This window comes from Hipposideros armiger, unplaced genomic scaffold (genome assembly GCF_001890085.2).
Source record: "Hipposideros armiger isolate ML-2016 unplaced genomic scaffold, ASM189008v1 scaffold_646, whole genome shotgun sequence".
In the NCBI taxonomy this organism is placed as follows: domain Eukaryota; kingdom Metazoa; phylum Chordata; class Mammalia; order Chiroptera; family Hipposideridae; genus Hipposideros; species Hipposideros armiger.
In genome coordinates this window covers 977851-993949 of record NW_017731996.1, presented here as the reverse complement: position 1 = coordinate 993949, position 16099 = coordinate 977851, and the positions used below count along the sequence as shown (strand labels likewise).

The 16099-nt window shown below is 38.4% G+C and overlaps 1 protein-coding gene across 2 annotated transcripts in view; it reads right to left on the bottom strand.

Annotated features, from left to right (window-relative positions):
- Window positions 1-293: 293 nt before the first annotated feature.
- Window positions 294-16099, bottom strand: part of ZYG11B (zyg-11 family member B, cell cycle regulator) — an 85813-nt gene continuing 70007 nt past the window's right edge. For both annotated transcript variants that reach the window (XM_019625969.1, XM_019625970.1), the window contains 4 exons: window positions 7734-7931; window positions 7548-7600; window positions 6248-6345; window positions 294-1929 (listed from right to left, as the gene is read on the bottom strand). In XM_019625969.1, the coding sequence (XP_019481514.1) occupies window positions 1739-1929; window positions 6248-6345; window positions 7548-7600; window positions 7734-7931 (540 nt within the window). In that variant the 3' untranslated portion in view covers window positions 294-1738. The remainder of the gene's footprint in view (window positions 1930-6247; window positions 6346-7547; window positions 7601-7733; window positions 7932-16099) is intronic.

Here is a 16099-nt window from a genome sequence, read left to right as displayed (position 1 = left end):
TCCACATATGAGGGCCAGTGACACTGCCCTCTACAGCTAAGATGCTGAACAACAGCTCAACCTGGAGCTGGGCTACCATGAGTCGCTGGCGATGGCGTAAGCTGCAGCCCCTGCTGCAGTGGGTTGCCATGGGCTACCGTGTGTAGCAAGCACCACCAGCGTGAGCTGCCAGCAGCCGCTGTGAGCGGCCGCCATCTAGAAGCCGGCGACTGATCTGCCTCGCCCGGGAAGAGCGCAATGATGGTGCCAACTTGGGCCAGTGAAGCAACGTCCTCCACAACTAGACTGAAGAACAAAACGACAGCAATTTGCCTGTTCCCCTTCCCCCAATTCCCCAATAAAAATCTTAAAAAAAAAAAAGCTTCTGAATAATCACCATAATTTAAACATACAATTTAAAATCTCAATTGAAAACATTTTGGCCATGTATAAAAAAAATACAGTCATCTGAGATTGTGATTAACCTTATTCACAAACTAAAATTTTAAATGGGAATTAAGTTTCTTGATGACTTGCTGCCTCCCAACCGCCATTATTGATATAATGATAACTGATTCTTTACTATACTGTAGCAGGTATCTTAAAGGAAAGACAATTGTCTAAAAAATAACCCTTTTATACACTACAACTAGCATCACTACATTTAACAATAGTCTAATTCTTCTTGTTCATTTTTTGGCAGTGAGATGTGGACATCTTTCTCCAACATGAAAACATTAAGATACATGTATTTTGAAACAAAAGAAAATTTAACTTCTCATGGTGACATTTACTGTTGTTAATTGTATTTTAACTGAGCAGGTAACACCATATGTAGTCTCTATTCCACTGAATAAAATGACTTTGAAATAGAGAGAAAAGATGGTCAGTTTTAACAAGAGACATTTTAAAAATTCACATTTTTACAACAATGTGGCATATAGAGATTTAGACATTTAACTTTTAACACAGAATGCTGTAATATTTTACACTGTGATGCTTGGGGAACTAGTTCTAGAGAATAACCAGCCGTCTGTGTAGGAAGCAGCAGCTCACGCTTCCATGAATAGATGTGAAGAACAAGCTACTGCCTAAGGAGAGGTGGGCTCCAGAAGGATAGCTTGCCCCAGTGTAAAAACTATACCATAAGAGTGGACCTCTTCCCAGTTCCTAAATTCTCTTCTCCCTTAATAGTTTTTCTTTTTAACATATTTTTCTGCCAGCCATAGGCTCCAGCCAGTAAGTAGCTTTTGGAAGGAGAGGATTCAGATTTCCATTCTTTCTCACTAAGAAGGACATCTTATAAAAGGTACACAGACATAGAATGAAGGCAGTTTATACAGAAGCAGTATAAAATTTACAACTGAAGCAGTGCCAGAAATCATGTTAACAGCTTATCTGAAGCTGCAAACTGATTGGAAGGGTCTTTAAGATCAGAAACGTCTGGTCTAAGGGTTCGTGCAAACTTTACCATAAAACTGTAGAATTTCAAGCACGGGTAAGTTCAAACACTGAAAGATGTGGAAAATTTCCTAAAAGGCAATGATGAAGGAAGGGACCCTTCTTGCCTCATATGTTAAAAATCACAAGACAAATTAGAGACTGTTCACACGGGCAGTACTGTACATCGTTAATCCCATTCTGATGTATGATTCTTGTCATAGAAACCCCAAAACATCACAGAAGGTTAAGATATTCCAAATGAACCAACATCACAAAAAGGATTCTTGTGATTCAATTATCCAATTACCTATGGCTATCAATTTAGTCTGGCCTGGGGCTGCTTTTTACAGGGAGGTGGTCTCCCATGGCGTACAATGTGTTTTTCTAAGCTGTCCAGAATGGCCACAGCAATCTGTTGGACATGGGGGTCAGTCTGTTCATGTTCTTTGATATTGTATAAATGCTGCAATCCTCCTTCCTCAATCAGCATGCTGCAATACCTTGAGGCTGAAATAAAACAAGAGACAGAGCTTTTCTTAAAACACTTAAAAATTATTCCACAAAAAAAGTTCTTTTTTCATTTAAATTTTAGCTGTTTTGTTATTGACCACTAACATATGCTACAGCTTGATAAATATCTCTGTAATGATATATCTATACTGCAAGGCCCCACACATAAATAACACACATACCATTTATATATACAGAGGGTGCCAAAAAATGTATACAACTATATATTTTAAGAAAGGAAAAAACTATTAAGATTTAATACTCAATATATACTGATAACAAAAGATGAATACAAGTCACATTTGACTTCTGCAATTACAAGAGGTGTTCAAAGTGGTTATCATCAGCGTAATTTTAATACAGTTTTTTCCTTTCTTAAAATGTGTATACATTTTTTTTGGCACCCTCTGAACGTATATTTATATTTTAATCATAACCTTAAGACAGACAATCTGGAAAAGAAAATTTATTTGACCCCGAATCACAGGTAAGATAGGTACTGTTATATTTTTATGCACTTCCTTTTTAAAAAATTTAATGGCACTCATAGTGTACATGCAATTTTATTTCTAAATATTTTCTTTGCTTTTTGTTTATAAAAATATTTTTTGTACATATGACTTATAAAGGTTTTTTTTTGTTTTAGTCATATTTATTAAATAATTTACTCAAACTAAAATAAAATAAAATTTAATCTAGTTTATGAGTTTTGCCAAGTGTATATACTTGTGTAACCATCACCACAATCAGGGTGTAGAATATTTTCAACAACTAAAAAGTTTCTTTGTGCACCTTTGCAGTCAGTCTCCCCTCCATTCCTCATCCCAGGCTACTACTGTTCTAATTTCCGTACATAGACACTTTTGCCTGGTCTAGAACTTCATGCAAATGAAATCATACAGTATGTATTCTTTTGTGTCTACTTTTGTTCAGTATGTTTTTGAGATGCATCCATGTTGTTATGCCTATGTAGTTTTTTGTTTTTATGTTTAAGCTGGGAAGTATTCCACTGTATGGAATATGCCACATATGGGGTTGTCGGAAATGTCATGATGCATTTTTGCAACGAAAAACGTAGAAAAAATATGTTATGACTTTTCCGACAACCCAATATTTTTAATGTTATTGTACTGATGGACATTTGCTGGATTGTTCTCCCCCCACCCCAGTGTTTCATTATAATGAAAAAAATACTATAATCATTCTTGTATAAGTTTTTTGATGGACTTTTCATTTCATTGATCTTGAGGAAATACCAAGAATGCTGGGCAAATGCTAAATGTATGCTTAACTTTATATAAGCTATCACAAAACTGAAGTTGTTATATAATTTTTGGCAAGTTGTTTCACATTCTTTTTTTTTTTTTAATTGGGGAATTGGGGGGATGGGAACAGCGCTGGGGAATTAGGGGAAGGAGAACAGACAAGTTGCTGTTGTTTTGTTCTTCAGTCTAGTTGTGGAGGACGTTGCTTCACTGGTCCAAGTTGAGCTGTTGTTCAGCAATTAGCTGTGGAGGGCAGTGTCACTGGCCCTCATATGTGGGATCCAAACCGGGACCCTCTGGCGTCCCAAGCCAGTTCTTAACCATCACGCCACTTGGCCGGCCCCCAAACCAGCTCTTAACCAATGTGCCACTCGGGCGGCCCTTGTTGTCTTTTAAAAAAGAGTGCTTAGTTTTTCTTTGGCAGACAGTTAATTTATTTGCAGAGCAGCCTGACCATTTCAAGACTTGTTTTTAAGCTTTGTTAGGTTTCCCTAAAGATGGCTTTATTTTACGGCTAGTTTAATCTCTTCTGGCTCTTCTGGCATCTGAATTGAATGCCCTGGGTATTTATTTCCACTGTTTAGAACTCAAATATTTCCCAACCTGTGTGAGTTCCAAGTGCTGTTCAGTTAGCAGCTCCTTGGTATTTGTTCTTTATCAGGTCTCAAGGAGTCTCACCCTAGGCATGCATGCTTAGTAATCAGCCAAAGATTTAAGAAACCCTTATGTAGATCTCTGAAGTGTTTTCTAGATATAGCTAGCACCTCTGCATTCCCCTGGTCTACAAATTCCAGGCAGCTCAGTCTCGCCAAACTCTGATTTCTGTCTCCCCAGTTCAATAAAATTGCTGTGCCAGGGTCTAGTAAATGGTAAGTTCATTTACTGAATGTATAGCCATATGTTACATGTTGAATTGTGTCTTCTCAAAAAGGTTGGTTAAAGTCCTAACCCCCAATACTTCAGAATGTGACTTTAGAAACAGGGCTGTTACTGATGTAATTAGTTAAGATGAGGTCGTGACTGGTGTACTTACTAAAAAGGGAGATTTAGACACAGACACAACACGATGTGAAGATACATAGGGAGAGGATGGCCATCTGACTACAGTGATGTATCTGCAAGCCAAGGAATGTAAAGGATTGTCATCTAACACCAGAAGGTAGAACAGGCAAAGAAGGTTTCTCCCCTAGAGCCATCAGAAAAAGCATGGCCCTATTGATACCTTGATTTTAGACTTCTAGCTTTTAGAATTGAAAGACAAAACAGTCCTGTTGTTTTAAGCCATCCATTTGTAGTACTTTATTGTGGTAGCCCTAGGAAACTAATATACCATATAATAAAGATTATGTGATTATTATAAATCATGTTGTCAAAACATTCTAAAATATGGAAAAATGCTCATTATAATGTGTGAAGTAGTATTATTATTACTCCCGTTTAACAAATGTGGAAACTGAGGTCCCGGGCTTAATAATTCGCTCAAGATGGCATATATAATAAGTGGAACATGATTTGATCTAGTAGATCCTGTGTGCTGTTAACCACTACTCTATACTATCTCTTAATTATTAAAAGCTATAACCAGCATTAAAATTTTTTAATGCAAACTGAGAAGTAAATTCCATTTAAATATACACAAACTAAGCCAGGAAGCAAGAAAATAGGTACCTGAACTACCTGAGTTGGAAATAAAATATTCTAACATTCCCCAAATTATAGTGGATTTTAGAATAAATTCTTCAGATTGGTCACTCCACAGAGTAAACCTGAAAGAACACTGGCACATAAAAGTAGTCACAAAAACAAACACATATGAAAATGCACTATTATTTAGTTATGTTTTATTTTATTCTATGGAACTGTGAAAAGTCCATTCTTGAATAATGAGGAAAGAAGCCTAGAGATTAGAGGCTGGGTATAAGATGGGATAAACTATTAAGAAAATAGGAAGTTCTCAGAATCTGTGGGTACAGTAAAAGAAAAATTTTATAGTGAAGTCTATAAGAGGAGGAGCCAGAAAAAACTCCAGGTGAAAATTTAGGTGGGTACAAAGCAGCTTTCTCTGTCACATTCCATTCCCTAAACCCTCCTCCTCTGTCCATCTAACACAAAAGAACTTTTACTGAGTTGCCTTTTTGTGGTATGCGCTGAATTTTCATGAAAGAATGCAATGAGAAAGAATATAACAAAATGTTACTGCTATTTGCTGTAAGATTTGCTAAAAAACAATTCTTACATTTCTTATGTAAGGTTACTTATAATATGGTCCCTCTAAGGTCCTAGAAAATAAATTTAATTTGAAGTTAATTGCTTAGAAAAGCTTTACTTCCCTGAGGATATGGAAAGTTTTAGCCCCCTAATATGAAAAGAGAACCATGTAGCTGATTATTTGCAGCCCAGCCACAAAAAGTGTATGAATCATTATGTACGGCCTAAGTATCTATATTCTACTACTTTTCCACTCTTTAATTTTTTTCAAATTATTTTACCTTGATCCTGATTTTTAATTTCAACAAACTTTAATTTATACTTCACTATTAATGGTTCTATGTGTTTCTTGTGCAGTGTTTCAAATCATTAATGGAATGAGTTTATATTAATAAATAAGTGACAAAGAGTTGTATCACAAACCTTCAAAAAAGAATGATACAAAATCTTATCTAAATGGTTTGCTTCTCCATAAACCATGGGTGTTGAGAACAATATCTTCATCCATGGAATTTTGTGTAGGTGAGGATTGGGCACTGTAATGTACCATAAACATTAGCTCTTCTTAAGACTTTCTGCTGAACAAATGAGCTCATTGTAGGATCCTAATCTTTATATTCCAAGAGGTTACAACAGTGTAAGTTTCCTTCACCATTGTCATTCAGTATCTAGTATTTATTCTGAGGGAATAAATTTAGTTTATAAACTAAGATTCTCTTACATTGTGGTTTTTAAAGTCTATGTCCTTAAAAATCACCTCAATACATAATTCAGAAATGGCTTTCCTATGTAAGAAGAATTTCTCTTGAAAAAGAAAAACATAGTTTCTTTTTGGTACATACGATTCTTGCTGCAGACATGTTGCATGGCCCAAACTGCCCATAGCTGGACTCCTGGTGTTGTGAAACAGCCAAGTAATGGGAAAAATGGATTAAAGGACCTAAAAGTTCAAAAGAAAAGAAGTTACAACCTATCGTAAGTGTCATTTTCTAAAGCAATGATTCCTAAGCTTTTCATTCTAGAAATTTCATCCAACTATTTTTAAACTAATATAAATGAATGATAATATATCTTTCCTTTGTCGTAGCCATTTGAGAAAGGATCGTATTCTGACAAGTCTTGGTACAGAAGATGGAAGGTGACCAGACAAGGTACTAACACAGAAAAACATGTTTTCAGAAGTACTCCTTTGGTATTGAAGATACACATTTGAAGAATAGCAAAGTTTGGTTGGAAAACTTAGAAAAGGAGAAGTTAGTTGATAACAAACTGGTAGAACGCCATGAAGGTGGTCTAGAATTGGCCTATTTCCACTGGTCATCTGCTCCAAAACGGGTAGAACTTAAGTTGGGGGAATAAAAAATGTTGGCAGCATCAGCATTTATGAAGTTTGGTATCTAGAAACCATCCATTTGTTTGAGCAATATAGTGATCTTGTGTCTTATGATGCAGACCACAAAAATAACTTGTAATAACACTATTTATGCAGCAATCTGGAACATGTCAGGTAATTAATAACTTAGCTATCAAGTCACCTAATTGTCATAAACAGAATTAGGCATCCAGTAGGAACTTTAATAATTTATTACAAACTGTTTCCCCAAACTAATTTGTTACTGCTTCTAGTTCTTTTAATGTGTCATCTTGCTTTGGACCTCCTTGCATTAATATACTGCTTCCTATTCCTAAAATCTTCTGCTCCTACTTAATTCTCTCTGAAAACTCAGCTCATAATTCTTATCCTCTGGAAACTTTTTCCTATATTCCAGTGCAGATTTAAGTACTCTCATCTTTAATTTCATAGCATTCTATACACAAAACTAGTGTAATAGTGAATTATATCTTATTTACATTTGGTCTCCCTTACTAGGCTGTAAGGTTCTTGTGTGTAGGCACCACATCTTACTCATCTTTGAATTTCAAGAGCACAGAACAAATCTCTGGCACTTGTCTTCAATAAATGTAGAATGAAAGAAGAACTGATGAATGATAGGTAGCAGAAAAGTAAAAATACTTTGCTGATTTTAAAAGCCAGTAGGAAGACAGATGCCTGAGGGAAAAATTATACATCTACTAGGAATGATGTCTAGGCAAGCAAAATGACTAGGTTATTGGCTTAATATTAATTATCTTGCTAATTACCTGTATGCTACCATCTCGCACTCTGGAGTTGGCCATTTCAAAATAGCTGAATGCTGCAAGACACAAGAAACACAACAAAGGATTACAATATTTATTTAGCACTGCAATATTGCATTATGAGGCTTTGACAGTTTAACGACTATGGATGCTGTTTATATGCTTCCAGAAAATACCAAATGACCTTACCAGATCATCCAGGAGAGAATTCCTCTGGCTACGGCTCAGCGTCCACGCTTGTTCACCTCTTGATATTAAATGGGCAATAATTCCTGCTGCAAAGTAACTGACTTCCACTTCAACACTATGTAGGAGGCTACTGATGTGGTCTATAAAATCCTTCCACATTAATTCAGAATGCAATTCTTGTACTTCAGCTATATTGTTCTGGAAAGAAAAAGAAGATATAAAAATTAAAGTAATATGTATAGTAAATGGCTAAAAGATCCTTTGTATTCTAAAAAACAACAGAGATTGCAATGATTTAAATATGTATCTGCATATAGACAACACGTGAAGACTGTTGGTTGCTATGTTAGCACAGTGGGATTATAGGTGATTTTTCTCTCTCCTAACAATAAAATAATAAATAAACAGCAGTGAGTTCCTTTTCAGGCATAACGACAAAATAGATAACTAAAAATTTCCTGATATACATAATATCTAGACGTGCTGGGTGAAAAACAGCTAACAACCTTTGAATATGTAACTTTATTTGCTGGGATAAAAAGCAAACAGAGAACCAAACTGGAGTAGTAACAAGCCATCACTGACCTGCAGGGGCAGAGAACTGGGTTTTAATAGCCATGCAAGGGCACAGGTAAAGGCTAGAAATTGGAACTAAGACTTCACGTACAAAGCAAGGACTTTCAAAGCATTACACCTCAATAAAAGAGTGAACTGACATAGATACGTACACGAAATAGAAGCCTACTGTAATCTGGTCTCTGGCCTAAAAGGAAGTCTTCCCTTGTAATTTATAAGTAGGGGCCTATTCTCATGCAAGGCTGTAGTTCAAATTATAGCATCTGTGTGGTCAGGAGAAACTCCAAACTGAGAAAAAACAGCGAGAGGTAGGAGGAAACTGGGCAAGTTTGGTATATAGAAAGCATCCATTTGTTTGAGTAATATAGTGATGTTGTGTTTTAAAATTTCATAGTCTTAGACCTCCACTGATTGCCAAAGTTTGCCTGCTAGCCTACAGAAGGTAGGTATTGTATCTGGACTTGGGGTATGCTGGCTTCCCTGGGCAGTGCATCAGGAAGACCTGTTCACTTGGGAAACAACTGAGGGGTTTCCAGTTTAGACTGTGGTTGATCTTCTCCCAAAGGACCGAAGATCCAATTTATCTCACTACTCTGAAGATGAATCCTCATTATTATTTTTTTAATTAAAAAAATTTTTAATTAGTTTTTATTTTTCAATTACAATTGATATTCAATCTTATTTTATATTAGTTTCACATGTATAGCATAATGATTAGACATTTATATAATTTATAAAGTGATTCCCCCCAATAAATCTAGTGCCCACCTGGCACCACACAGTTTCTTACAATACTATTGACTATATTCCTTATGCTGTACTTTATACCCCTGTGAATATTTTTCTACCAATTTATACCTCTTAATCCCTTTACCTTTTTCACCCAACCTCCAGCCCTCTCCCATATGACAACTATCAACATGCTCTCTGCATCTATGAGTCTGTTTCTGTTTTGTTTGTTCGTTTATTTTCTTCTTTAGATTCCACATATAAGTAAAATCACGTGGTGTTTGTCTTCCTCTATCTGACTTATTTCACTTAGCATAATAGGTCCATCTATGTTGTTACAAATAGTAAGACTTAACTATTTTTTATGGCTGAGTAATATTCCACTGTACATATGTACCACTTCTTCTTTATCCAATTGTCTACTGATGTGCACTTAGGTTGCCTCTGTATCTTGGCTATTGTAAATAATGCTGCAATGAACATCAGGGTGCATATATCTTTTTGAATTAGTGTTTGTATTTCTTTAAATTGATACCCGAAGTAGAACTGCTGGGTCATAAGGTAGTTCTATTTTTAATTTTTTGAGGAACCTCCATGCTGTTTTCCATAGTAGCTGCACACATTTGCAATCCCACCAATAGTGCACAAGGATTCCTTTTTCTCTAAATCCTTGCAAACACTTGTTTGTTGATTTATTGATGATAGCCATTCTGACAGGTGTGAGGTGATATTTCATTGTGGTTTTAATTTGCAATTCTCTGTGATGGTTAATATGACATTGAGCATCTTTTCATGTATCTATTGGCCATCTGTATGTCCTCTTTGGTAAAATGTCTATTCAGGTCCTCTGCCCATTTTTTAACTGGATTGTTGTTTTTTTGGGTTTTTCTGTGTGTGTGTGTGTGTGTGTGTGTGTGTGTTTGTGTGTTTGTGTGTGTGTGTGTGTGTGTGTTAAGTTGTAAGAGTGCTTTACAATTAAAAAAAAATTTTTTTTTAGCTGAGTCATCCTGCCACCTGTTGGCAGCTCGGCGGCAGCTCAGCTCAGGCTGGGAATCGAACCAGTGTTGCTCAGAGTTCACACTCTTGAGTGAGCTCTTAACCAACTGAGCCACTCGGCTGGCCGAAGAGTGCTTTACAAATTTTGGGTATTAACCCCTTATCAAATGTATCATTGGTAAATATCTTCTCACAATCACTAGCTTGTTTTTTCATTGTGTTCACGTTTTCCTTTGCTGTGCAACAACTTTTTAGTTTGATGTAGTCTCATTTGTTTATTTTTTCTTTTGTTTCCCTTGCCCAAGGAGATATAGCAGATAAAATATTACTAAAAGCAATGTCAGAGAGTTTACTGCCTATGTTTTCTTCTATGAGTTTTATGGTTTGGAGCCTTACATTTAAGTCTTTAATCCACTTTGAGTTTATTCTTGTATATGATGTAAGAAGGTGGTCTAGTATCATTTTTTTGCATGGATCTGCCAGTTTCCTCAACACCATTTATTGAATAGACTGTCTTTACCACACTGTATATTCTTGCTTCATTTCTCATAGATTAACTGACCATATAGGCATGGTTTTATTTCAATGAATCCTCATTCTTAAAACTTCATTTGATCTACTAAGAAATCATAATTCTCTTCCTAACCCATTGATTCCATTTCTTAGGAACCAAAAACCTTGGTCTTTCATTGTTAAGAGACTATTTAGAAAGAGAGCTGACTCTGGGTGGTGAACACACAATGTGATATATAGATGATGTATTACAGAATTGTACACATAAAATCTATGTAACTTTGCTAACAATTGTCATCCAAATAAACTTTAATTAAAAAAAAAAAAAAGACTGGGCAGGCCAGGTGGCACAGTTGGTTAAGAATGCGAGCTCTGGGCCGGCCGAGTGGTGCGTTGGTTAAGAGTTGGCTTGTGACGCCAGCTCTGAGCAGCAGGGCCCTGGTTCGGATCCCACAAGGGCCAGTGACGCTGCGCCCTCTACAGCTAAGGTGGCAAACAACAGCTCAACCTGGAGCTGGGCTGCCATGAGTCGCCGGGGAAGGTATAGGCTGCAGTGAGACTAGCGGGCAGTTGGCATGCACTTTCGTGAGCTGCCATGAGCCGCCGTGAGCGGCCGTCCAATAGCTGGTGAGTGACTGCCTCACCTGGGAAGAGCCCAATGATACTACCAACATGGGCCAGTAAAGCGATGTCCTCCACAACTAGACTAAAGAACAAAAGGACAACTTGTCTGTTCCCCTTCCCCGATTCCCCAACACTGTTCCCCTCCCCCAATTCCCCAATAAAATCTTTAGAAAAAAACAGAGTGCAAGCTCTGAGCAACAGGGTCACTAGTTCAATTCCCACATGGGCCAGTGAGCTGCGCTGGAGCTGAGCTGCCGCTAAGCTGCCAACAGGTGGCCGGATGGCTCAGCTGGTGAGAGCGCGTGCTCTTAACAACAAGGTTGCCAGTTCGACTCCTGCATGGGATGGGGGGCTGCCCCCCACCCTCCACAGCTGGACTGAGAGTGGCGACTGGACTTGGAGCTGAGCTTGCACCCTCCACAACTAAGATTGAAGGACAACTTGACTTGGAGCTGATGGGTCCTGGAAAAACACAATGTTCCCCTTCCCCAATTCCCCGATAAAATCTTTAAAAAGAAAGAAAGACTATTCATTCCCTAGTTTAAGTCATTCTATAATAAATGATAACGAAAGGTATCATGTTCAAATATATTATCTGTAATGACTGACAACCTTTACTCTCCAACTATGGAAAAGAGTGAGGGTAGAAGAGACAAGTTTAACAATACTCACTACATGAATGTGTATAATCTTGTATTTTTCTATCAGCATCAATGATTAATCAATGTCTACTATGCCCCTCTCTAATATCACATATTCAAACAAGAAAAGGCATTTCACATTCATGTTTTGTACTCTTTCCTATTTATATATTTTTTACACAGCATGTATCTTTTTTTTTTTTTTTAAAGATTTTATTGGGGAATCAGGGAAAGGGGAACAGACAAGTTGCTGTTGTTTTGTTCTTCAGTCTAGTTGTGGAGGATGTCGCTTCACTGGGCCCAAGCTGGTACCATCATTGCGCGCTTCCCGGGTGAGGCAGATCAGTCGCCAGCTTCTGGATGGCCGCTCACAGCGGCTGCTGGCTGCTCACGCTGGCTGCTGGCTACACACAGTAGCCTATGGCAACCCACTGCCACAGGGGCTGCAGCCCATGCCATCGCCGGTGACCCACAGCAGCCCAGCTCCGAGGTTGAGCTGTTGTTCAGCATCTTAGCTGTAGAGAGCAGTGTCACTGGCCCTCATATGTGGGATCCGAACCGGGGCCCTCTGGCATCCCAAGCCAGTTCTTAACCAACGCGCCACTCGGCTGGCCCAGCATGTATCATTTTTATAGTAACAAAAAAGAAAAGGAATATATGCCTTTTTAAAACTAAAATAAAGGGGGGGGGGGCGGTTCTCCTTCTCCACCAAGCTTGGTAGAAAGAAATACAAATACCCTCTGAGAAGGACACACCTTGAACTCAAAGCCCCACAGAAGATAACCCATCACAATGCTAAATTACAATTCACAATTAAAACGACCCATAATGAGTGAGAACCACCAAACATAATAGTGGATTAGACCCCTCCCAAGAACCACATATAACTACAAGAGAGTAACTGATGAAAAAAGTAGAAACACACACACACACACACACACACACCACACACACACACACACACACACACCACACACACACACACACACACACCACACACACACACACACACACACACCTCACTATTAAAACAAAAATCCAACAACAAAAAAGGAAATATTTGGAATAGAACTTCAAAAGAATTATGGCTATTCTTTCTTGCCATAAGCAACTTACTAGAAAATCAAACAAAATATATAAAAGAACTGTTTTCAGACAGTGGACAATAGGCTATACAGGAATGTGATCTCTGAGAGAAGGTATTCAAATAGGGCAGTTCCAGATTGCTATGCATGTGAGGGAAATCTAAAGAGAATCTAGCAGTTTTGCTGAGTTGTGGAGACAGAGATCAGAGCTCAAGGTGGCCAAAGCTGCAAAATTTGTAGAACAGAATACTGGAAAGGAAAAAGTTCCAGAGAGAGAGAAAGAGAGAAAGACACCTGCAGAGGAATTCCCTCAATTCTTTGGCTTAAGTACTGTTAAGAAGTGAAACTCCATGAGGCTAGGGAAAGAACCACCAGAAAGCAGTATATGTACAAACCCCAAAGTCACACAGACAGGGTTAGGAATAGTTCACATTCCCACCAGGCAGAGTGAAGATATCTCATAATAAACAAAGCATTGGATGGTGGTAATAGGGCTACATTATATATGAGTCCTAGAGTGAAGACTTATCTGAAGCTATTCTAACAAAGCAAATAAATAAGCTTTGAAAAGAATTACTTGATCTGTGAGTAGCTTAACTGCATGCCAACAAAATCCAAGACTGTTTAAAGGAAAACAATAAATTCCAGCAATTAACAATGTAAATTTCACAATGACTGGCATCCAGTCAAAAATTACCAGGCATACAGAGTGAGGAAAATATGATCCATAACTAGGAGAAAAATCAATCAATAAAAATAGACCCAGAAATAGCAGAGATAATACAGTAATCAGACAAGGACTTAAAAGTTATTATAAATGTTACAAATATGAGCCAGGATGAAGGGAAAGAAAGCCTGAGGAGAGAAAATGAAGATGTGAAAAAGACCTAAATGTCACTTCTAGGAAAAACAAAATGAAATAAAAAATACACTGGATGAGATTAACAGCAGTGAGATACTGCAGGAGGAAAAAAAAACAAAACACCCCAACATAACAGTGAGCTGAAAAACATCCAAGCCAAAAAACAAATAAAAAACAAAACAAACCAAAAGAAAAAGAAACTTCAGAAAACAGCCAATAGAATACTTCTATGACTGATGAGACAATATCAAGCAATCTAACATATGTGCAATTGGAGTCTTAGAAAGAGAAGCGATGAGAGAGGATACTGAGAAAAAAAAATTGAACAAATAATAGTGAAAATTTCCCCAAATTTGATGAAAATTATAAACCACAAACCAAACTGAAAAAAAATGCCCACTTAGATTTCAACAGCCAGCAAAAATGTATCTTTGAAAATGAAAGCAAAATAACAAAAAGACTTTTTCATGCAAATAAAACCTAAGTAAAAACTCATCACCAGCATACCTATAATAAATGTTTTTTGTTTTTAAATGAGTAGTATGAGAAATACATAGGTAAGTATAAAAGACAAATTTCTCATTATTAAATCTAATGGAAGATTGAGAGGACTTCTGCTTCTGTGGTCAAGATGGAGTAAAAGGGGCCAGATTTATTCTCCTATTTGAAATAATTAAAAAGACACAAACATGAAACAACAAGTTTTCAAGATACTGGACATCAGGTAATAAAGAACAGTGACCTTTAGAGTTGGGAAGCAAACAAGATGAGATACTGCCTTGGGAGAGTTTCCAGGCTGTGGCACAGGGATATAGAACTTAATCAGAACCCAGTAGACTCATGGAGTTGACAAGATGGAGCTGAGAGTCCCAGGAGACCAAAGCAATTCATAGGACAGAATACCAGAGAGAAGAGAACTGCACATAAATTAAATCCAGTGAGCTGCAGAAACACTCTGTTCAGCAGGGTACTGATCAGAGCATGACTGTGAGGAAACTTATATGAGCAAGAAAAGAACCATAAAAAAATATTCAAGTTCCCAGAACTCACAGAGGGCCAGGAATAGTGCTTGTTCTCACCATTCAGACCGGAAAAACTCTTAATTCATAGGGCATTGGGTAGAGTACTCAGGAAGGTCTTATCTCAGTACTATATAATAATTAGCCCCAGCCTGAACACTGCTCTGGACCCTCCTAATAAATCATAAAAGTAACATCCAAAATGATCAAACTGTTTAAAAGTAAATTAGTTCTATCCCAGAACAAAGTCCAGGAAAATTTTATAAGAAAAAAAAGTCCAGCACCTAAAAGTGAAACTTCAGGGCCGGCCGAGTGGCTTGTTGGTTAAGAGTTGGCTTGGGAGTGTGAGCTCTGAGCAGCAGGGCCTCTGGTTTGGATCCCACATGACCCAGTGACACTGCGCCCTCTACAGCTAAGATGGTGAACAACAGCTTGACCTGGAGCTGAGCTGCCATGAGTTGCCAGTGCAGGCGTAGACTGCAGTGGGGCTGCAGTAAGCTACCATGAGTGGCCAGCAGCCAGCGTGGGTGCCAGCAGCCAGCGTGAGCTGCCGTGAGTGGCCGTCCAATGGCCGGCGACCGATCTGCCTCATCCTGGAAGAACGCAATGATCACAATACCAACATGGGCCAGTGAAGCAACATCTTCCACAACTAGACTGAAGAACAAAAAGACAGCAACTTGTCTGTTCCCTTCCCCGATTCCCCAATATTATTCCCTTCCCCGAATTCCCCAATAAAATCTTAAAAAAAAAAAAAAAGTTAAACTACACACTACACAATGTCTGGCAACCAATCAAAAACTACCATGCAGGCCGGCCGAGTGGCGCGATGGTTAAGAACTCGCTTGGGATGCCAGAGGGCCCCGGTTCGGATCCCACATATGAGGGCCAGTGACACTGCCCTCCGCAGCTGAGATGCTGAACAACAGCTCAACCTGGAGCTGGGCTGCCATGAGTCGCCGGCAACGGCGTGGGCTGCAGTCCCTGTGGCAGTGGATTGCCATGGGCTACCGTGTGTGGCCAGCAGCCAGCGTGAGCGGCCAGCAGCCGCAGTGAGCGGCCGTCCAGAAGCCGGCGACTGATCTGCCTCTCCAGAGAAGAGCGCAATGATGGTGCCAACTTGGGCCAGTGAAGCAACATCCTCCACAACTAGATTGAAGAACAAAACGACAGCAACTTGTCTGTTCCCCTTCCCCCAACTCCCCAGCACTGTTCCCATCCCCCCAATTCCCCAATAAAAAATCTAAAAAAAAAAAAAAAACTACCATGCATGCAAAGTAGCAGGAAAACTCAACTCAAAATAAGGAGAATAATCAATCAT